The 24,613-nt window shown below is 41.2% G+C and overlaps 1 protein-coding gene across 2 annotated transcripts in view; it reads right to left on the reverse strand.

Moving 5' to 3' along the window:
* Positions 1-2,458: 2,458 nt before the first annotated feature.
* The window catches only part of bsnb (bassoon (presynaptic cytomatrix protein) b), a 152,286-nt gene continuing 130,131 nt past the window's right edge, over positions 2,459-24,613 (reverse strand). For both annotated transcript variants that reach the window (XM_037532206.1, XM_037532204.1), the window contains exons 6-13: positions 21,807-23,868; positions 20,511-21,373; positions 19,958-20,069; positions 15,311-15,445; positions 13,578-13,633; positions 13,188-13,283; positions 10,755-10,959; positions 2,459-4,003 (exon numbers count right to left, since the gene is read on the reverse strand). In XM_037532206.1, coding sequence (XP_037388103.1) covers positions 13,593-13,633; positions 15,311-15,445; positions 19,958-20,069; positions 20,511-21,373; positions 21,807-23,868 — 3,213 coding nt within the window. In that variant the 3' untranslated portion in view covers positions 2,459-4,003; positions 10,755-10,959; positions 13,188-13,283; positions 13,578-13,592. The remainder of the gene's footprint in view (positions 4,004-10,754; positions 10,960-13,187; positions 13,284-13,577; positions 13,634-15,310; positions 15,446-19,957; positions 20,070-20,510; positions 21,374-21,806; positions 23,869-24,613) is intronic.

Consider the following 24,613-nt stretch of genomic DNA (forward strand, 5'->3'; position numbering starts at 1 on the left):
TACACTGGGGAAGAACTCTGTGGGTGGAACCTGATTAAACTGCTGTAAACATGCTGATTGGTTAAAGGGAGAATAAGGTGGAGCTCAAATACGTCTCAAGTCTATATCTCCGCCGTCTCGAGACGTGTGACCGAACGCAGTCCATCCAGTGGAGACGTGCCTAACGAGCGCATGAGCAGAGCGCGGAGCACAGAAGCCGCGGCGCAGACCGGAGGAGGTTTATCTGTACACGAGCAGGCAGAGAGATGCCAAGCAGAACCATGCTTCAAGCAACGAGATGGTGGACGTCCAAGACAGACGGTCAACACGAGAAACCCTTTGGCAACATAGTCCCCGAAACCAGGGGATATACAAGGGGCAGTAATTAACATGCCACTGAAATTAAATAAAAAAACAAGATCCAAAATTCAATAATAAGTTCAATACATACAAGAAGATAAATACAAACAAGTTCATATCCATATTTTTGAGCGTGGAGTTTCGGTGCTGTGAGTTTGTGGCAATGACGATACTGGATGGATCATTGCATAGAGAATTTGAAATGGAAAAACTCGATTCAAAAGCCTTCTCTGTATTATATTTGTATATGTTTATGTCTGTATGTGTGGGGAAAGTTCATTCATATCCACTGTGAGTGATTGTACACGTTGCGTATGCTACCCACTGACATACATAGTGCCCTAAAGGGGAACGCCACCAATTTTTTAAAAATAAAATTCCTGCATTCAGAGTGGACAAGCTTCAGAGTTTCCAGTGGTGGTGACAGGAGTCAGACGTCTACCTCAAAAGGTTACCACATGAAATGGTTATGAATTCACTGCCTGGTGTCCGATAAGACATTGTTTTATGATACTTTTGAGCAGATTTCAGCCTGAAATGCATGTTAGTCCCCAAACAGAATGCAACTATTTTCTATCATCAGGATCCCATATAAAGCTCAGAAGACTTCACTGGTGGTTCTGGATGGTAAATTAAACGCCTATATCTGTGTTGTAGTCATGGCGATCCCTGGTTCCCATCACCACCACTGTAAAGACACCTGAACCATTTCACACCAAACCCGCTCTGAATGACTTTACATTATATGTGGACATTTTGAGAAGTTGGTGGAATCCCCCTTTAATGACTTGGGACTTATTTTCGAACCACTCTGAACGACAATAAAATTGTGCTCTATAGCTATCCGCATGCTATTGCTTTAAGAAAAATCAACAATCAACCCCAAAATATATATATATATATATATTACTGATAATAAATATGACAATTAACAAACACAAAAGTATAAATAAACAAAATAACAAGCATTAAACAAACACCAAAAAAAGATCCCAGAAATATAAATCCATAAATACACAAATGATTTACAATATCAGTCTCTTTACAATAAGATACAGCTGTGCAAAATAAATCAAGTAAGGATGACCCAGAGCTTTTTTCTCTTTAAAAACAAAAAAAAACAAAAAACAAAACAAAAAAACAAAAACCACATGAGGTATACGAGTCAAAACATGAATAAGGCTTTTAAGTCTTAAAGTAAATCAGATCAGGCCAAAGGAAATGATAAGAAACTAACAAGATAAAAATAAAACAATGATAAGAAAGGGATCCAGGATTAGGTGCTTGGACCCCTAAATTACACGAGAACAGCGACAGGGGTTCTGTGATCAACTAGTGATGGCTTGATAATGGCTAAAAGAGGGACGCGACCATGCAGGCAGTCTAATATCACTGGACGTTAGACTCTTTCCACTTTACATTACCCTGACATATTTACACGCTCTGCCATGGCCTCCCTCTTACAGGACATGGAAAAGGTGGTTAGATATGGGTTTATATAGAGGACATCTACGTTGTGCGTGCAGTCCCATGTCCACACTTTACACGTTTGCATTCGGTACACATAGAACAAAGAGGTCGAGTAAAGAAAGGAAGGAAAAAAAGAAAAACCCCAAAGACATTCAAAGAGAAGGTCAATCATCGCCATGTTGGAATGTCGAGATCGTAGAAACGCAGCGTTGTCCGTTCGGCGCCGCTGCGTGTCGGATTTTCTGCAACAACAGTCTGAAAAAAGTCTCAGGTTCAGTTTTAGGACTGGAAAAAAACCCAAAACTGCTTCTGCCTTCACTCATCTGCAGGTGTGTGGAGGACACTAGAGCGTAATGACCACCAGAGAGAGCCCACAAGCTGAGAAAGACCCCCAAAGTGGATGTAAAGTAGACTTCATGTGCTATGGATGGACGTAGACTTGCACTGGAAAAAGCAATGCAGTTCATTTAACCTGATCCATATCTCGCTGCTGTCGGAACAAAACCTCGCATCTCCAAAATGGTAACTTTACAGTAGAAGGAAAAAACCTGCTTTACTTTTAATGGAAGTCAATGGAACCCGACGTCTTTCCAAGTCATTTTGGGCCGTTTCTTTTAATCCAATCGTTATAAAATTTACACACAGTGTAAAGAGCAGCAGGCATTTTCACATTCTGTCAGAAACTGAAAAATGACAAAAACGGAGATACGAGGTTTTATCTCGACAGCAGCGATTTATGTCTGTGTGTGTGTGTGTGTGTGTGTGTATATATTTATGCATCTTCAGTCAAATGACCTTGTTGAGTTTCTAAGTGAAAGCACGTTAACAAATCTGCAGGGAACACACTTTAATATGAATTATTTTTTTGCTGGTTTTAATGCACATTTTCTATTTATTTATTTAAAGTATTTAAAAAAATAATAATAAAACAATATGAAAGGTGCCATAACTTTCACACAGGCCACAGATTTTCCTTTATTTCTCCCTAAATAAGCTGAATCCAGCAGAAGTGTATTCTCTGTAGAGGTTAATGGAAAAGATGTCATTTGAACCGGGTGCCAAAACTTTTGCACACACACAGATTACAGATTATAACTGATGAGTTTCATTCCAAAAAACTGTACATCCATTCCAGGCAGAAGAGATCTGAAAAGAAAGGCATCTGCTGTATAACACACTCATATATGATCAAAATGATATCATAATACAGCACTGATATTTCCTGTATGTGCAAAAAGCCTACTAAAAAAATTCATGCATTTTGGAACGAAACCCTTCAGTTACATGACCAATCAAAAGTTTGGAATCAGTGTTTTAAATTTTTCAGCAAGGCCAATCAGCAGATAAGGAGGAGTTTATATATCGCTGCTTTCGTAAACAAAACCTTGTAAAGAACCGGAACTTTACAGGAGAAGGAAAAAACCTACTTTACTATTAATGTAAGTCAATGGAACCAGACGTCTTTCCACGTCGTTTTGAGCTGTTTCAGTTTGTCTATTCGTCGTGAAATTGACACACAATGTAAAGGGGAGCAGGGATTTTCAAACTGTGTCAAAAACTGAAAAACCTAAAAAACTGGAGACACAAGGTTTTCTTTTCGACAGCGATATGCTCGTTCTTCACAGCTTCTAGATAAGATAGAAATGAGGAGTACACAAAAAAATAAATGTCCAGAATGCTGAACCGATCCGTGAATCATTTCTTAGCTGAGTGAGAAAACTGCGCAGCATCAAGAACAAAGCTCTAATAAAACGAATATCCAGAATTAAGTTCTAATAAAAGTGAATATGTAGAATCTGAAAAGTGGTGATAAACCTTAAATAACATGGACAGTTCCATTATTCTGTGCTGTGCTGTTCACGAAAAGCCCTAAAAATGTCTTTTGGCGTGTAGTTTATGAGGTCACTCCTGAATCTAAAATGAAACGAGTGATTCCAGACATTTGAACCGGTACTGATGTTCAACCTCATGTACACTGACTGCATTGCTTTTCTCAGCGACCTCCACTCTGAGGATCTTTACGGACGACTAATCCTCCAATACATACTGCGCTGTGGAGCACTGTGAAAGCGCAGACTGAGCCGGTGGACAGCGAGGGCAGGTCACTGGTCTTCATCCTCGTCCACAGGTGTGGTCAGAGGGGCCGCTGCCGTGGGCCGTCTCCTCTCCTGTTCTCGCAGGCCAGGTGTCTCAACTGCAGATAAAAGAAAGCAGAAGGTCAGCAGGTCTGTTTATCCCTTAAAATCAAACAGGCAGTTTTGTTACTGCGCCTTTAAGACTGATACATGTAAATGAGCTCTGCTCTGATTGGCTGCCCTTTATTGGGTCTCATTTAAAAAGCAGCTCAGGCTGAAACACTCCTTATGACGTCAATGCGAATGGGTGGAGCTAAACTAATGCAGGAGGACTAGACAAACATGATGATCTTGTTTTTCATGACATCACAAATTCAATACGACTCAAAACAGGCTGTTTTTGCAGTTTTCCATGTATGTAGATGTAGGACAGGGTGTTTTGAACATTTAAGTGTTTCAAATCAACATTAAACTCTTTCTCATTTCAGAAAAGCACATTCGGTTTTGTTATGGACCCTTTAAAATGAGCAATACCCTTCATCAACACTAGAGGGCAGGGGAGTTCAATCCATTGCCAGCCAGCTCGGATGCGAAAGAACTTATTGCTGATTTATTCTAAAACACAGCAACGTCACATATTAACTACAGAATTATATTAACTACAATCATATCGATGCGAGGCTGCATAATACAGATAAATAAATAAATAAATAGTTAATTTAATATATAACAATAGTCATTATGACGCACCACAGCTTAGCTCCACTATCACAGGTTTTTACTCTGTTTTAAAGCAGCAGTGGTGTTTGTCTCATTATAAGGCACCAAAGTTGCTCATCTTCTCTGGGTATTTTGGAGATGTGATGTTACGACAGACAAACATCCACCTAAAAATATCTTCATCTCCCAGCCGAGCTGTCAGGCAGGCTGGGTAATTCTCCGTGGGCCGGATTGCGCCGCCGCTGTCCGTCTGTTAGCATCGCTGTAGTAAAGTCGTTATCACGGCGTGTGACAGAGCGTGAAATCAAAGACACCCCCCACACCCCACCCCCAGACCATCAAGCCCCACCCACAGGCAGCGCACGGCCGGGATTGGCCCGTAATCCGGGGGCTGAGACGGATTGGTGGCGGCGTTAAGAGCCCCTGAGCCTGTTTTATCCCTCCATCCGCTCTGCAGATCCACACAGACACACACACGGCTGAGACGGTATGATATCATTCTCTCTCTCTCACACACACACACACACACACACACACTTACACACACACACACACACACACACACTCACAATTACACACACACACAATTACACACACACACACGGCTGAGACGGTATGATATCATTCTCTCTCTCACACACACACACACACACACTTACACACACACACAATTACACACACACTCACAATTATACACACACACAATTACACACACACACACACACACACACACTCACAATTACACACACGGCTGAGACGGTATATCATTCTCTCACACACACACACACACACACACACAATTACACAGACACACACACACAATTACACACACACACACACAATTACAAACACACACACACACACACACACACAATTACACACACACACACGGCTGAGACGGTATGATATCATTCTCTCACACACACACACACACACACACAATTACACACACACACACAATTACAAACACACACACACACAATTACACACACACACACAGACACACACAATTACACACACACACACACACACTCACTTACACACACAATTACACAGACTTACACACATACACACACAATTACGGTATGATATCATTCTCTCTCTCTCACACACACACACACACACACACACACTAAGGAAAAGTGCAAGATGAGATCAACCTACAGAGTCTTTGGATAAGTCTCCCACCTGCAGGCAGCCCACCCCTTCATCACACAGTGAAAAGCCACTTTAGGTTTCATACTGAAACCTTCACATGCTGGTCTGACCAGCACTGTGAATTAGTTCTACAATGACTGTCCCTCTGAAGTCGTCACTGCCCGTATAGGAGCTCTGAGCCCAAGTTTGATTTCTCTATAAGAAACATGAACAGGGTTTCTGAAAATCCCTACTGTGAATTAAACTCAATCAAACTTTAACAGGAGTGAATAGAACTGAATTTAAATGAACTCAACTGAACTGACCTTAGCTGAATTTCATTATACAGCTGCAGCAAATTCTCCAGGTCTCAGCAGATTCTCTTTATAATTACTTTTCCTCTTTATTTACTGAATTAAAAGCATTTTTGAGAATCACTCTGCTGTAAACAAACCTGATACATTCTGTCCTGTGTACAATGTCACTGGATCCTTCGGATTGCGAGGCCTACATGCACGCTAAACTGGCAACCTCACCAAAACACACCAGTTAAAGGGACACGCCAGAAACAAGAATAATGAATCCATCACCCCCATCTGCTGTAAACATGCCTACTTGGCTCCTGCAGCGGTGCCGCAGTACTCTCTAAAACAAGACTTCCAGCTTTACAGACTAGAAGAACCCTCTTCTGATGATGTATCTAACCGAACTGCACTGGAATTAACTGAACTAAAATGAGTGGAACTGAACTGTATGAAACTGAATGGAACTGATCTAAACTGAACTGAACCGAATCAAAGTGAACTGAACCGAACAGAACTGAATCAAACTGATCTAAACTGAACTGAACCGAATCAAAGTGAACTGAACTGAAGTGAACTGAACGGAAAAGAACTGAACGAAACTGAATCAAACTGATCTAAACTGAACTGAACCGAATCAAAGAGAACTGAACTGAACAGAACTGAACGAAACTGAATCAAACTGATCTAAACTGAACTGAACCGAACCCAACTGAACTGAACAGAACTGAACGAAACTGAATCAAACTGTTCTAAACTGAACTAAACCAAATCAAACTGAACTGAACTGAACAGAACTGAACGAAACTGAATCAAACTGATCTAAACTGCACTGAACCGAACTCAACTGAACTGAACTGAACAGAACTGAACGAAACTGAATCAAACTGATCTAAACTGCACTGAACCGAACCCAACTGAACTGAACAGAACTGAACGAAACCGAATCAAACTGATCTAAACTGAACTGAACCGAATCAAAGTGAACTGAACTGAACAGAACTGAATCAAACTGATCTAAACTGAACTGAACCAAATCAAAGTGAACTGAACTGAACTGAAAAGAACTGAACGAAACTGAATCAAACTGATCTAAACTGAACTGAACCGAATCAAAGAGAACTGAACTGAACAGAACTGAACGAAACTGAATCAAACTGATCTAAACTGAACTGAACCGAACCCAACTGAACTGAAGTGAACAGAACTGAACGAAACTGAATCAAACTGATCTAAACTGCATTGAACTGAACCCAACTGAACTGAACTGAAATAAACTGAATCAAACTGATCTAAACTGAACTGAACCGAACCCAACTGAACTGAACAGAACTGAACTCAACTGAATCAAACTGATCTAAACTGAACTGAACCAAACCCAACTGAACTGAACAGAACTGAATGAAACTGAATCAAACTGATCTAAACTGAACTAAACCAAATCAAATCAAACTGAACTGAACTGAACAGAACTGAACGAAACTGAATCAAACTGATCTAAACTGAACTGAACCGAACCCAACTGAACTGAAGTGAACAGAACTGAACGAAACTGAATCAAACTGATCTAAACTGCACTGAACCGAACTCAACTGAACTGAACTGAACAGAACTGAACGAAACTGAATCAAACTGATCTAAACTGCACTGAACCGAACCCAACTGAACTGAACAGAACTGAACGAAACCGAATCAAACTGATCTAAACTGAACTGAACCGAATCAAAGTGAACTGAACTGAACAGAACTGAATCAAACTGATCTAAACTGAACTGAACCAAATCAAAGTGAACTGAACTGAACTGAAAAGAACTGAACGAAACTGAATCAAACTGATCTAAACTGAACTGAACCGAATCAAAGAGAACTGAACTGAACAGAACTGAACGAAACTGAATCAAACTGATCTAAACTGAACTGAACCGAACCCAACTGAACTGAAGTGAACAGAACTGAACGAAACTGAATCAAACTGATCTAAACTGCATTGAACTGAACCCAACTGAACTGAACTGAAATAAACTGAATCAAACTGATCTAAACTGAACTGAACCGAACCCAACTGAACTGAACAGAACTGAACTCAACTGAATCAAACTGATCTAAACTGAACTGAACCAAACCCAACTGAACTGAACAGAACTGAATGAAACTGAATCAAACTGATCTAAACTGAACTAAACCAAATCAAATCAAACTGAACTGAACTGAACAGAACTGAACGAAACTGAATCAAACTGATCTAAACTGAACTGAACCGAACCCAACTGAACTGAAGTGAACAGAACTGAACGAAACTGAATCAAACTGATCTAAACTGCATTGAACTGAACCCAACTGAACTGAACTGAAATAAACTGAATCAAACTGATCTAAACTGAACTGAACCGAACCCAACTGAACTGAACAGAACTGAACTCAACTGAATCAAACTGATCTAAACTGAACTGAACCGAACCCAACTGAACTGAACTGAACTGAACAGAACTGAACTCAACTGAATCAAACCGATCTAAACTGAACTGAACCGAACCCAACGGAACTAAACTGAACAGAACTGAACTCAACTGAATCAAACTGTTCTAAACTGAACTGAACCGAACCCAACTGAACTGGACTAATTGAAACTGGACTGAAAACTAAACTGAAGTGAAACTGGACTGCACATAATTGAACTGAACTTCAGAAGTCTATTACAAGCAGCACACTGCCGCTATAATCAACCTACCATTTCTGAAAGCGTGTGATGGATCAGAACAGGCCAAAACCTCCAAATGTTTGGAGCATTAAAACAAGAAAACCAGCTGCTAACACACTATACTTGTGTGTTTGCACAACACTTGGAATTTTCTGCAAGTTAACAAAAAATGCTATTTTTACAGGCCAAGGAAAAAGTGTTTGAATTTCAGCTTTTATTCTGAGTAATTCTGGACCATCTGAAAGGGCCCATTCACGGTCACATGGTCACACACTGCACAGGGCAGTAAAACGGGGGTTAAAAGCGAAGCTGCTAGCCGCTGAACATTTCCCCTCGTGCGGCTTACATTTGCTAGCGTCTGACACAAGCTCCCTGTGGAGGTCAAGGTTTAAACGTCACGCTTGAGGGCACAGTGGCAGAAGCCGTCAGCTGGGATTGAACCCGTGCTCTCTTGGACCGTTCCCAAAGAGTCCTCAGGCTGCTGAACTAGCACCAAATGCCGGACTAGCATCTGCAAATGCAGTTCAAACTGCTCTGTGGCTGCTGATCACCGAGTCCAGCTTCTGCTTTTTCACAAAATATTGAACAAATTTAATTTTATGATTAAAAAAATAAACATTAATACAGCATTAGCATGATGCTAAAGGCTAAGGCTAAATCCAAACAGAGTCTCCTAGTCAGCCAGCAAACCCCCCCCCCTCATTCTCTCTCTCTCTCTCTCTCTTTCTCATTCTCTCTCTCCCTCTCTCTCACTCTCTCTCTCACTCTCTCTCTCATTCTCTCTCTCTCTGTCTCTCTCTCTCTCTCTGTCTCTCTCTCTCATTCTCTCTCTCTCACTCTCTCTCTCTCATTCTCCCCCGTCACTCTCTCTCTCTCTCTCTCTCTCATTCTCTCTCTCTCTCTCTCTCTCTCATTCTCTCTCTCTCTCTCTCTCTCTCTGACCCACTTCCCCAGCGGCCAGAAGTGAAAGGGCAAATTCTACTGGCTCTCTGAAGTCAGCTGATGCAAGCTCTGACCTTTGACCCCCATTAATTGGATGTGGCTGTAATGGAGTAGGAGCAGCTCTTTCTCAATGACCTGTAACTATTTCCTCTCTGAAAATACTGGGTGATAATCTGAAGCTGGCGTCTCTGGTAAGGTTTTTAGAGAAGCTTTAGTTTCAGGTTAAACTAAAACTACTACAAAACTAAACTAAAATAAACCATCACGATCAACTCTGGACCGAAGCCTGGGCAGCCTTTTCCCCCCAGGCAGAGGGCACTCCTGAGCTAATATGAGGAGAAACAGGCATGAACGGTGACTCAGAAACAACTGAATTCAACTAAACAAAAATAATGTGTAAATATTGTAATCTAGGATTGTTCAAAAAGTTATTTTGACATAAAACTGAACTGAATGGAACTCAACTGAACTTATCTGAATTCACCTGCACTGAAATAAACCGAATGGAAGTGAACAGAGCTAAACTGACTTTGACTGAATGGAACTGAACGGAACGGAATCGAACAAACTGAATTGAAGTGAATGGAACTAAAAGTATTTAAACTGAACCAAGCCGACCGGAACTGAATTAAACCGATCTGTACTGAATGGAACTGAACTAAAGTGAATTGAACTGAACTGCATTTAGATGAACTGAACTGAACTGAATGGAACTGAACTAAACTCATCTGAACTGAACTGAACTGAACTGATTTAAACCGAATATTTTCAGCCATAGCAAACTGAAATGAAAACTAAGCAGCAAAACTGACCTGAAATCAGAGATCAGACACGTTCAGGAGCAAGTCTGCTTTGTAAATACACTACAATTTAAAAAGTTACGCATCAAATTTACTCAATTTAAATTCATATGGAATATGTTATATGAAAACCACTTAGTCTATGAACTTGCTTCCTTTTGCCGGTAATTCTGTTCATGTGTTATATTTGATTGATGTGCACATTTGAATGGAGTGAATTCAACACAGCGCTGTTTTTCAGTGAATAAATATAAAAGGACGAGGTGCTTACAGGCTGTAATGAGGAGAAACAGCTGGCCCCTCTAACCCACTGCTTCTTCACTCTCTTCACTCTCTGCAGCCTCAAAACTTTTGCCAACAAGCTGAGATTTGGGTGTCTTGGGACTGCAGTGCTGACCAAGGTCCATCTCCTCAATCATCTAGTTCTGTCTGCTGACGAAGCATCCTGTAGATTCCACTCTTGATTGGTGCGGTGACTGAAAGACACAGCAAATCCCACCGGGTCAGATAAATCACATCAACAGCACGTCCAACCAGACATCCGTTCACTCTTGCTATGCAAACGTGCATAATATATGCAAATATCCAGCTGAGCTATTGATTTTTTCTTATCTATTACAGAGTAATGAGACACTCCACTGATAACACAGCGGAAAGCCCTCGGAAACTGAAATGTAATTCTTCCAGGTGGCTCAGATCCAATCTGAGCCGAGCCATGTGCCGCTTGAGGCTGAAAGGCCATGGGGAATGCGTTTGGCTGCATTCTGAGGGGGAAGTTTTCGATGGTGGGGGTCAGTCCTTTCCTTTTGGAGCGCGTTCTGATTAAATAGGGAGCTCTCGCAGGATGCCTTGTGCTCAGTGCATTGAGACTTGGCTGTTAAAGAGATTCACATGCCTTGGAGAAAATCAGGCAAAAAAATCTGCCTTTAACAATTCATGTTTCTGTTGAACGATACGGTGAAGTCCAGGGCTGGAAATAATTAGTATTTCTATGATAGATTAATCTTTTGACTACTAATTGATTAATTGAATAATTGCCCCCTACGCTTCCTGTAGTGTATTACAGTCTGTCAGAGCGACTGTGTGGATCATATGAACATCATAGAGCTTTTTAAATGAAACAGTAGAAGCCGTATCGCCCCCTACGCTTCCTGTAGTGTATTACAGTCTGTTAGAGCGACTGTGTGGATCATATGGACATCATAGAGCTTTTTAAATGAAACAGTAGAAGCCGTATCGCCCCCTACGCTTCCTGTAGTGTATTACAGTCTGTCAGAGTGACTGTGTGGATCATATGAACATTATAGAGCTTTTTAAATGAAACAGTAGAAGCCGTATCGCCCCCTACGCTTCCTGTAGTGTATTACAGTCTGTCAGAGCGACTGTGTGGATCATATGAACATTATAGAGCTTTTTAAATGAAACAGTAGAAGCCGTGTCGCCCCCTACGCTTCCTGTAGTGTATTACAGTCTGTCAGAGTGACTGTGTGGATCATATGAACATTATAGAGCTTTTTAAATGAAACAGTAGAAGCCGTATCGCCCCCTACACTACCTGTAGTGTATTACAGTCTGTCAGAGTGACTGTGTGGATCATATGAACATTATAGAGCTTTTTAAATGAAACAGTAGAAGCCGTATCGCCCCCACGCTTCCTGTAGTGTATTACAGTCTGTCAGAGTGACTGTGTGGATCATATGAACATTATAGAGCTTTTTAAATGAAACAGTAGAAGCCGTATCGCCCCCTACACTTCCTGTAGTGTATTACAGTCTGTCAGAGCGACTGTGTGGATCATATGAACATTATAGAGCTTTTTAAATGAAACAGTAGAAGCCGTATCGCCCCCTACGCTTCCTGTAGTGTATTACAGTCTGTCAGAGCGACTGTGTGGATCATATGAACATTATAGAGCTTTTTAAATGAAACAGTAGAAGCCGTATCGCCCCCTAAGCTTCCTGTAGTGTATTACAGTCTGTCAGAGTGACTGTGTGGATCATATGAACATTATAGAGCTTTTTAAATGAAACAGTAGAAGCCGTATCGCCCCCTACGCTTCCTGTAGTGTATTACAGTCTGTCAGAGCGACTGTGTGGATCATATGAACATTATAGAGCTTTTTAAATGAAACAGTAGAAGCCGTATCGCCCCCTACGCTTCCTGTAGTGTATTACAGTCTGTCAGAGCGACTGTGTGGATCATATGAACATTATAGAGCTTTTTAAATGAAGCAGTAGAAGCCGTATCGCCCCCTACGCTTCCTGTAGTGTATTACAGTCTGTCAGAGCGACTGTGTGGATCATATGAACATTATAGAGCTTTTTAAATGAAACAGTAGAAGCCGTATCGCCCCCTACGCTTCCTGTAGTGTATTACAGTCTGTCAGAGCGACTGTGTGGATCATATGAACATTATAGAGCTTTTTAAATGAAACAGTAGAAGCCGTATCGCCCCCTATGCTTCCTGTAGTGCATTACAGTCTGTCAGAATTATCATATATCCTTTGAATATTATAAGCTCTTATTTTTTAACAAATGAAGCACTCATGTGCTGACTCTTCCACAACTGCCTAACAGTTGTAGCTCTAAATAAGTTTTAAAAACTGCATTTATTTTGCATTTATTAATTAATTAAGAAGCCATTTTTTATTGCGGAACTACTTATTAGTTGCCTTTACATTTAAATATTGTAAAGATGGACTTACCAGAGTCTTCGGGTGTCCTCCATCCTCAGATTAATGTGTGAAAAGGCAGAAACAGTTGTAGAAGATTTTTTCCAGTCCCCTCAGTCACCCCAAACCCTGAAGAACATAACCATAACAAAATATATCAAATATATCCGATGTAACTTAGCCTCGTTTGTACTGAAATCAGCAACTTAATACGTATTTATATACATTCTTCAGGTAAATAAATTCCATATTTAAGTAGTTTTTGCATTTCTTCTATCATTGTGCCCTCATTTCTGCTTGATCTATTGTTCTGTGCTTTATTTCTGTAAATGAAATTTGATATGCAAATAAATTTCTTCTTCTTCTTCTTCTTCTTATTATTATTATAAAGACTGGCTTCACATAAAAACCCTGTTTACTCACCCTCCAGTTAGCAGCTCACCAAAATGACGTAAACTTCTTCCCGAGAGCGGATACAGCTGTAGAGAAAGAAAAGGAAAAAACAGATTGGAGACAAAGGCAATAAAAATACAGTCATAAGCACAGTTTGAAGCCCCTCTGGGTAAATATGAGCACGTCTGCAAATTTTAATGTATAATTACTGCTTATTTGCTGAATTTAACCTATTGGAAAAAATACAGCATAAAATGTGGCTTTTGCACAGATCACATTTCATGTGTTATTTTCCCCACATTGTGTTAAACTCTGTAAGTGTGTATTAAACTGTGCATAAGTGTGTCTCTGTAGAGGATGTTTTAATTTATTCACACTTAGAAAATCAACAACAACATGAAATATGACCAGGGGCGCCCAAACTTCTGCAAAACTCTGCTGTGACACATTCGTGAGTGAAGCACGGTATCAGATTGGGTCTCTGAGCTGGGAGGGGGCAGTGAAACTATATTAGTGAAATGTGTTACTATTATAGTGAAAATATAATGAAATTATATTATTGGTTAACATTGTTCTGCCTCGCAAATCAGTAGGCATTTTAGAGGCAGAGGAAAAGTCATTACATTTTGATGGAAGACAACAGGAAAACAAAAATGCAGTCTTTTAAACAATAAACAATGATTAATTGAGCTTAATATGATCAGAGACACAAACTAACAGGGAAAAAAACATCAGTTTATACTTCTGGTTGACTTTAAAGGGCCCATGTCTTGGAAAAACCAACTCCTCACCTAATTTATTTATTTTTAATTAATGACTTTGACATAGCATATAAATCCTATAAAAGTTTTAAAAAACAAACTGGTCACTTTCTGCACAGTTCACATATAAAAACTAAGCTACAGAAATGAAATTTGACACATTCACGTAAATCTGCCTATTCAGCCCACAGCAGGTCAGCCCCGCCCACTCACACTGAAGTTATAAGATGTGTTTTAGCCTGGACTGCTTTTTGGATGAAGCACAGCCAATCACAATAGAGCTTATTTACATATATCAGTCTTAGAGGCACAGTAACAAAAACAGCCATGTAACTCTATTTTAGCCCTGGTTCTCGGTCTGGCCGAGTCTGAGCTGGTCGGCTCTAGTCTGCAGATTTATGAGTTTATCAGACAACCCGACTGAGTGAGATCTACTTTAAAAAGTGATCAACGACTCAATCTGAGTAGATTCCTGCAACAACCAATGAAAACAGAGAGCGGAAAAGAAGAAAATACAGTGCAGTGTGCAGCAAAGCTTTTTAATAAGCTGAGTTTAAGACAATCAAGTTTATGTGCATTTAAAACTCTAGAAATACCAAACTGATCACATTTTTAAATCCATGAACATGTTTACCTGCTGCATCTTTATTGTTTCAGTGCAAACAACAGAGAAGAGTGTGAGAGTGTGAGACACCCAGTCTTTTATAATCTGTTCAGACTTTAAAAGTCGTGTAGTGAACCCAAAGCTTAAGGGATAAAGACAGCTTGGAATTGGTCGTGTAGAAGTAAATACAGACCTCAAGCAAGAAGATAAAATACAAAAACTGCAGAATATGGGCCTTTTAGTCTTTTCAGGATAATAAAAAGGAGACCAGTTATTCAAGAGATGAGCTAAATAATGAAGATCATAAACCCCGCCCACATACATTCACATTTCTCACTAAGTCTCTGTCATCCCTCCCAGCCCACCTACACTCTTTCCTCATCATCCCTTCATCCTACCGTCTCCCAGTTTTCCTGCTTGCTCTGCGGCGCCACCCTGCAGGATCTTGGTAAGAACGTTTTCTCCCTCGGCGGGTTGCTGTCCCGGCTGGGCTGCGCTGCCTATGCCTCCGGGCCTGGGGGCCGCTTTCGACCCTGTGGAGGGGAGAAAGATACCACGGTTATCAGAGAGCAATGCTCCGAACGTGAAATGGATGAAACGTGTTTGAGGTTGTTGGCAGCTCTGCACATTTCCCACTCAATCCAATTCTCTATCCATCGCTATGGTAATATAAGGAAATAATTATAATATACTCTGTCACTCCAAATCAGTTGGCCAATAGAAAGTGCATGTGAATGCCCTCTTCTAGGAATTGCCCCCTGTGCCAAAAGTCAGAAGCAAAAGAAAAACTTCAGAAGCAAAAGAGCAAATCCAGAAGAGAAAAATCATATATCAGTCATATCAGCGAAGCCAGCAAACAGAAAGAAATGCAGGCAACAGCTGATAAAATGACTAATACACTTATATCAGGACAACTGAAAATGGCTAGAAATCTTTTTTAAAAATTTAGTTTGATTTAACTCTCATTATTTTAATATATTTCTATATATTTTTATACCTTGCGTTGTGCTTGTGGATTTTATATGTTTATTTGACATTTGTGGCCTTAGAAATCAATGCTCTGCCCTACTTTTTCTAGACTTCTAGACATTTACAGAATTGTTCAACTTAAAATCCTACTCTACTTAGCTTAACAAAACTAGGATGGTTGGAAATGACAAGGAAGTTAGCACCATGTTAACACAACAAAAAGTGCAATGGATCTGTCCTAACATAATGACCTTTCACACGTATACAAAATACACAGCATCTGAGATGAACTTCTTTTCACAGCAGCCTTAAAGTGCAATTTCCTCTTGTTTTAGAGGAGCTCTTTCTGTTGAACTATGGATTTTCTCCCCTTGTTGCTCGTTAGCAGCTCAACACAGTCACAATATTTCACACACTGAGAGCCAAAAGTCGTCAAAGTTTATTTATCTAGCACTTTTTACAACAGGTGTTGTCAAAAAGCAGCTTAAAAAAACCAAAAGGGCCTGATCCCCCATGAGCGTCGCCAATGGTGACAGTGAAAAGGAAAAACTCCCTAAGAGGAACAGGAAGAAATCTTCAGAGGAACCACAACTCAAAAGGGGCAACCCGACCTCCTCTAGATGACACTGGATAGCAAACAATAACCCAGTGTCACGGTCAATCAGATAACTGGGTTACGGAGTAGATCATCACTAGCAGAATGGCCACTAAGTGGGGCCAGAAAAAAGAGGCTACCAACACACTGTAAGTGTAGGAATTCTGACGAACGCTACAGTTTTTAATGAGGTAGAATCGCCGATATTCTGTAAATCTTGCCCGACCAAACAACAACAGCCACAAAAGTAGGACACTTTCAGCAGTGAAGCAGAATTTTGTCAGGTTTTTGCTCCAAACATTTAGAATTATTTGCCTGCTCAGGTCAGTGAGTCTCATTCTAATAACAGTTCAGTTTAAAATAAACTTATTCACTTTATCTGTGAAGCAATTTTTGCCTTTTCTTCTTTTTTTACTGTTCTCTCGTTTTCACCTGTTTAATTCGGAGGTTATTTGTGAAGCTGAATGTCACATAAATGAAATGTGCTAAACAAAGTTTATTATTAATAGTAACAATTACGGAACTAGTAACAAAGGAAACTAGCACTCAAGAAGTAACTGAACAGCAAACAAAGAAACGAGCAAAAAATAAATAAAAACAGTGACCCAACTAGAAATGGGCAGCTAAAATTCTTCTGTTCTGTTATCCCTTAACTGTCATTGCGGTTCAGCATTTTCAAATGAAAATGAAAACGCAGCAGATCCTCGATCACCTTCTGCTGTCTGATCTGCTCCATCTGAAGTAGTCCGAGGTAACGGACATAAAGGAATGGATTTAGCTTTAGCCTAACATGGACACCAGATTGATGGCCACTCTTTCTTTGTTTTTTTCTAAAAAGCTGCCTGACGCGGTCAGCTATGCCCAAAAAGCTGTAGACCAGCTGAATCTGATGCGGGAATAACGGTGATGTTTCCCAAGTCTGACGAAACTAAATTCAGCTACTCATTGGAAATTACGGTTCCACCTTAAATGGTACATCAGTTACATTCAGGTGCCTGTGCAGATCACAGAGTGTAACTGCTGCTCCATTCAAGCCGTAAAAATTTGAGCAAAAAGCTGCCGAATAAGAAGACAACTGTAGAAATTCAGACATGAAAGAACATTTAGCACATTAATATTCATTCATTCATTAATATTTTCTTCAGTTTATTTTTAAATTTAATACAATAACAATATTTCAGACTTACTTTAATGATAAAAACTGTTCTTACTGTAAATTACAGGGACATCCCTGAATAATAAGCCACTGTTAACATACAACAATATATTTACTTACACATTAAATTGGTTTTATTTGCATATATACAAATAAGTACACAACATGATGTTTATCAAAATCTGAAATCTGTCTGAAATTTAAATCATACCATTATATGAATTTCTGGCCACAGCACCAGCTACTAGACCCGACGTTCTCAGAGAAACGCCACCTTGCTGAAACACCTGTGAGCGGTTGTTGGGAGGCCTCTAGAATGTCCTGCCCTATTTTTCACTGGTTTATTTGGCTTGTCAGTTCTCTTTTCTGGAAAAAGTGGAATTGTTGCTGCAAGGGTGCATCGTTATCCTGACCAAAGAGTACAGTCCTCAGGGGTAGCGAAATGCTAAGCTACATTACATTGCATCAAAACAGAGCATTCTGCATCAGATACAGCAGTCGACCTGAACAGCATCATTACCATCCATGAATTATTCAACGAGGTGTCAATGCCAACATGGAGAGGGCACGCTTCTCCACGATTCACCATCACCTAATCAAGGACTCTGAGAGGGCAATTACGCCCGTGTCCAACCGTGTTCGAGTTCACGTGAGAAACGGGGAGCTGTGCACGCCAAATGGCTCTCATTCCCATCTATACAAATAAACATCTTCAACATAACCTTTGATGAAGCTCTCTGAACTGGAGCCGTCAAAAGAGAGAGCACGGATGACGGTATAATCATATTATCTAGACGACTGTGTGCTCCGTCTGGGTTCTCTCAAGCTTAATAGACTTACTTCATGACAGACATCACCACACAAGAGACAACAGAAAGAATGTAAACAATACATCACTTGGCACCCAAATCCAAACCTCACCAAGAAACAAGAACATCATAATGAACTGTTCAGATTTAGAATATGGAGAAAAAGAACAGACATGGCAAATATGACTGAACACATTACCACTACTACGGCTACCAAATGGACAGAAGAACATGCCATCGCTGACCACAATAAAACAATCTATTTTGGCTTTAATCAGGCATTTCATTATATGTATAGGAATATTTGTAAACACACCACAGCTCTTTAGCAAATCAGCCACTCTCAATGTAGCACCATACATGCATTTGAATGGTAATAGGCAGACATACATTCTCATTTCAGGTTTGCTTCAGACTTTTTGGCAACTGTCCAAACAGGATTGTAGTACAGTTAGTAATTACCTGATACGCACAGAAGATAGTCATCTGCTAGTTTAACTGCTTGGCTAAGCGCTGCTTTTTTGCCTCTCAAATGCACCTTAGCTTATAAAGATAATAGAATTTTGTGTGTCTTGGGGATTTTATAGAAAAGTCATTATCAGAAATATAATAATAATATAGAATATGTAAAAATAGGCTTTAGGACACTGTACAAATTTGATGTTTCAACTTAAAAAGGTAAGTAATTTGGTTGGCATAAAATTTTTAGTACATTGAACTTAACCTAAGCCATCACAACGATAATCTGTGTCTTACATTCTTTTAACTAAATTATTTGATGCTCATTGAACACAAAATGTTACGCCAATCCAGTGTTTAAGTTTTTTACCTTGCATCATTTTTATAGCATACCTTTTTTCAGCAAGCATCTCATGACTCCAGGTGGAGAACCACTGGTTAATAATAATACTGTGAGCTTCTAGGGATACTTGATATTTATGAGTGCCCACTCATAGATTTAGCACATCATTATCCTAGAAAATGGAGTGAACCTGGCTGAAGTGACACTAACAATCAGATTTTAAATGTAACTGATTTGATTTCTCTCAGAGCTGTGTGGACACACAAATCTGATCTTTTCAAATCAGATCTGAAGCACTCTGATTAATGGCCATGAAGCCTTAATGAGAAGAACATTTTAAGCTTTTCCTAGTGGACTAAACTACAATGCCAATAATCTATTCTAGGCTTAGCTTTATCCTGGGTTTTGGAATCCAGCCTAAAATGTGTGACTTACTGAATAGTAGAGAAGTAGAGAAGCAGAACCCTGCTGCTGCTTTTGTCAGAACAATAGATTTCATTCACTTTCGTCCAAATCTCTGAACTACAGGAATATTACAGTTCTTTTTTAATTCTAAATCTATTGACTGGGTAGTTGCTGAAGTCTGCAAAGTTCAAATGCATACAGGAGACAGAAATCAGGTTAAAAAAAACGCTGGATTATTCCTTTAATTTCAAGACAGCAATAAAACGTAATGATATTGATCCTGCAACAAAATCAGTCAGCTCCACTTACCGATGCCTGTGGCTGGAATCGTAGGGCCTTTGGCAGGCTGGGCTGCAGCTTTAGATCCGATAGCAACTGCAGGAGTTGGCGCAGCAGTGGCAGGAGCCGTTTCCATCTTCACCTGTCCCCAAAAAAGGGAAGATAATAAGGGAAACAACTACATTACCTAACTTGGATTCTCAACATGGGCTGCATATTTATTTGATCTTGGGACCCAACACAGGAGAAATAAATAACAGCTGTAGGACATGGAGTAGCTGGCTCAAGTTTGGCAGGAGCAGAAATATAACCCCGATTGTTCACTCCGACCCTAAACTTAACCTCAAATCAGAACATAACCTTATATTTGTTTGTAATCTAACAGATTAGATAGACACACAATGGCCAAAATACTTTTTAACAGAAAAATTTGATCTGCGGGCAGGTCCCTCTGATAATATTTCTCTTGTCATACTTATAATTGTGAAGATTTCCATTCAAGACATGGTTACACTCCAGCATTAAAAGACGGTACTGACTAAATTGTAATGGCACTGTGATAATAAGCTTTATCTCAACTCACCCCAGTAGCAGCTGGCTGAGCTGCAGTTGGTCCAGCAACCTGCTGTCGCCCTGGTGCTGAAGCCTGACCTGGCTTAGCTTGCTGCTGAGCGGCCCCAGCTCCAGCACCAACAGTCGTGGCTATGGATGTGGGCTGAGCTGTGCCTGCTGTAGTTGCTGGCTGCTGTCCAGGCTGTTGTTGTGACTGCTGCTGTTGGGTGCGAGGCTGTTGGTTGGCCTGCCCAGCTTCAGGCTGCTGAGATCCAGGTTGCCTGCCAGTTGTGGGTTGTGCTGTGGCTTTCTGCTGCCCTTGCTGTGGTGGTTGCTGTTGACCTCCAGGACCCTGCTGCTGCTGCTGCTGTTGCCTGGACCCAGGAGATTCTTGCCGCCTGGATGAGCCTGACTGTCTTTGTCCCCGTTGGCCACTGGACGTGTGGTGGTGTCCAGATGCAGGGTCACGGGAGTAGTCACCTGAATCCCGGTAGCCTGACTGTGAAGATCGGGGATCTGAGGATCTTTTCTGGGAAGAGGAAGAAGTGCCACGTCCTTCTGAACGACTAGAAGGGTCCTTTGGATGTGATCGGGAAGAACGGGAGGTTCTAGGATCTTCAGAAGAATGCCTAGATGAGGAATGACGTCCTGAGCTACTACCATGATGTCGGTGCTCTCGGGGAGAGGTGGAAGAGGATTGGTGCTGGTGGCCGTATTCATCTTGAGGCCACAAGTCTTCTTCAGGGGGCTCGTCATAATCGTGGTAGGTGTGCTTGATGTGGCTTCTCTTACCTGAAGAAGAGTGGACTCCAGTTCCATGGTGCCTGGATCTATCAGAACGAGCCTCTCGTGGCTTTTCAAACCAGTCCGTCTCCTCCTGACCCAAATGATAGGCTTTTTGGGGAACCAAGACAAAGGTAAAAAAAAGTCAACGCCATTGTATGTGCCAATATATGGAGAAAAGGGTAGAGTGCTAGCTGAATCCATGCAGAAGGAGGAGAAAAATGCCAAAATTCCAATCATGCAAGATCTCCCACAGAAGAGGTACCAACTAAAAAAGAACTAAAATATGCCACATCCACCAAAAAACATTAAAAATCAGCACATGCATCACAAAAACGATAAATACATATCTTAACACACACTTAACATTGATAAACATGCACACAAGTAGGCATATATGGTTTTGTGCACTGAACATAACATGCTCATAAAAAAGCAAACACAATGCATCATCCATGCTGGTCTCCAGCTGTGAGCCTGGCATGCAGTCTTTGGACTGACGGGATGCACTTTTAATAGGCAGTCGTGATTCAGCACCAGTTACCTTCACTGTCAGAAACAGCACACTGCATATCATCCACTAGGTATGGGTCATCCGGCTTGTAGACATGGCTCTTTGGCATGTCTCTTATGTGATGATCCTGCACATCTGGCAGGGAATGGCTGGAGCCATACTGATTTCTTACATCATGTGGGTCTGTGCCCCGTCCCATTCCCACAGGCTTTCCTACTGGGCTGAGTGGACTCTCTTCCTCCGAGTTTTGAGCACGCATGGAGGGGCGTCCGCTACGGCCGTGGGTACCCCTCTGGGATCGTTCCATGGCGTCTCTCTCATAGGACTTGCTTCTGTAACCTCCTGAGTCTCTGGAAGAGATCTTGTCCATGCCATAGCCTGTGGACCTTGACCTTCCAGAGCTGTACAGACGATCGTCCTCATCCAGACGCTCTCTTGAGCCATAGTGCTTCTGCTGATCATAGACATTCTTCTTCACTCCTGTTCTGGTCACAACAGTACAGCTTCCACCTGTTGATGTCGTCATTGTGTAGGAAGCCAGATCTGACTCTACATCACGTGCCTCTTCTATAGGGGAGAATTTTGAAATCTTCTGTTCTATGCCTTGCTTTCTATGTTTGCTACGTTTGGAAGACACAACAGCTGGTGCCAAGTTCTTTGATGAATGCTTCTGGCTACCCATTCCCGAACTGCTGCGGGATCCATGCTTATAGTCATCATAGTAATAGGAAGATCCACCACTTACAGTTGTACTAGGACGGCCATGGCTGTCTACTGCACCTTGCTGATGGTAACCTGCACTGTCAGTTGATCTTCCATACGGATCCTCAGATCTATCCCCATATCCTGTCCCCCGTGGACCATTCTCACTTCCATAACCTGTTCTTGACATATCAGAGGATCCCATGTTTTCCTTTGTCAGTTCACTGATGTCATCTATCATGACATAATTTCTAGGAATATTTTGTTCCAGGTTTGAGGCATAGAGGCCCTCCGTGCCATACCCAGATGTAGGACTTGCTATACGATCTGTCAGTGTCTGGTCAGGGGTACGATATGGACCATAAGCATTCGTCAAGGGTGAGGAATACACACCACTGAAGCCAGTCTCCTGAGCCGCAGTGGCTACTGACACAGCAGGATTGCTGATTATCTCATAGTTGGTTGGCAGCTTCTGCTCAAGATCAGCTAACGATGTCTGTCGTGGCATCTGATGAACAGAAAGCACATCAGACTGGGGCTGGAAGGTCAGGTTTGGGCTTGGGTATGGTAAGGCCTGTCCAGGCATAGGTGCTGCCGCAGACTGGAAGCCCTGATGGCTGGTTTGCTGCAGGCCTATATCAGTTTGATATGATGACTGGGTGTAACCATGACTCTGAAAGGCCCCTTGAGTCTGGTAAGATGAGGGTTGGGGTGGGTGAGGCTGAAAAGTTCCTGGTTGGGGTTGTGATGGGGCTGGATACTGTGGTGGCTGAAATCCAATCTGCTGATATGCTGCGGTTGGTGGTTGTGTTGGTGTAGGCTGGCTCTGTGGATATGGATACGGAAGATATGAGGAGGTGGGCAAGTACTGAGAAGCTGCATTGAGGTCAGAAGTATATTGGTTGAGAGGGGCTGTGCTAGGTCGTGTCAAAATAGTATTCCCATCATAAGCCCCAGTTGCTACCCCAGCCAACCTAAGATTGTTCAGTTCACTGTCTGACATGTAGTCCCGTGCATCCCCCATGCTACGCAAGTAGGCCAGCTCTCTTCTCTCTCGCTCTTTCACCATTGTTTCCTTACGCTGGGTAATTCCCATTTCCAGACAGCGTAGCTTAGCATCAATCTCCTTCTCCTCTTCCTCCAGTTCTGCCTGCTGCTTACGCAGCTTTGAGGACTCCTGTTCAACAGCTTTCAGGTCACTCAGAAGACCTGCTTTGGTGACACCATGTGCTGGGCGGGGCAATACTCTCTGGGACATGCTTGGGGAGCTGTACATGTGGGGCACTGCAGGGGTGACAATAGGGAGAGGTGTCTCATCTGGAGGGGGGCTGGGGAGGGTCCGTTTCACCTTCTTCATCATAGAGTTCTGCTGCTGCTGCAGGGAAGACATCTGGACAGAGAACATGATAAAGACAGATCATTAAAATGGGACACTAGCCTTAACCTGTTATCTAGTTAGAAAGCTCCTATCACAAAGAGACATGGCATATCAATTTCTTGTTATATGTATATATTTACATAGTTGAACAAAATATTTACTAAGACACCCGATTTATTGGGTCCAAATGTATGTCATAGATGTCTTACACACCACCCCTCTGTCAGTGTTTATCTTCAGAGCAAAGCTTAAAAGCATAGATGTTTGGTTTGCACTTCTAAAGAATAGAACCTCCTTCATAACACAGGGAAGGTTTTTAAAATGACTGTATTAGTGGGAGCAGAATTTAATCACTTCTGTTCCTCTGGGAAAAGTGCATCATCTTGCAAATGGCAAACAAAAAAGTAAAGCTAGTTAGCCTTGTCAGCCTTTGTCCAGCTACTCCCACACAGTTAAAGCTATGATAGTTTTGAACCATTACTTTGAAGGGTACTTAGAGCAACCTAGGTAATTTGAGACATCAGGCACAATGAAAGCCAAACATTTATCAAAACATGGTTTTACTTATGCAGCTAAAAGACATATCTTAATTGCACCTCTCTTAGAAGTGCTTAACTAACAAACTAGTTAGGTAATAACTACTTCAAATATATATATATATATATATATATATATATATATATATATAGTTAAACACATACACATACTTTTAAACTACAAATAACATGCATATATTTATACTGAAGTGAAAATCAAA

This window comes from Pygocentrus nattereri, chromosome 21 (assembly GCF_015220715.1).
Source record: "Pygocentrus nattereri isolate fPygNat1 chromosome 21, fPygNat1.pri, whole genome shotgun sequence".
Taxonomy (NCBI): Eukaryota; Metazoa; Chordata; class Actinopteri; order Characiformes; family Serrasalmidae; genus Pygocentrus; species Pygocentrus nattereri.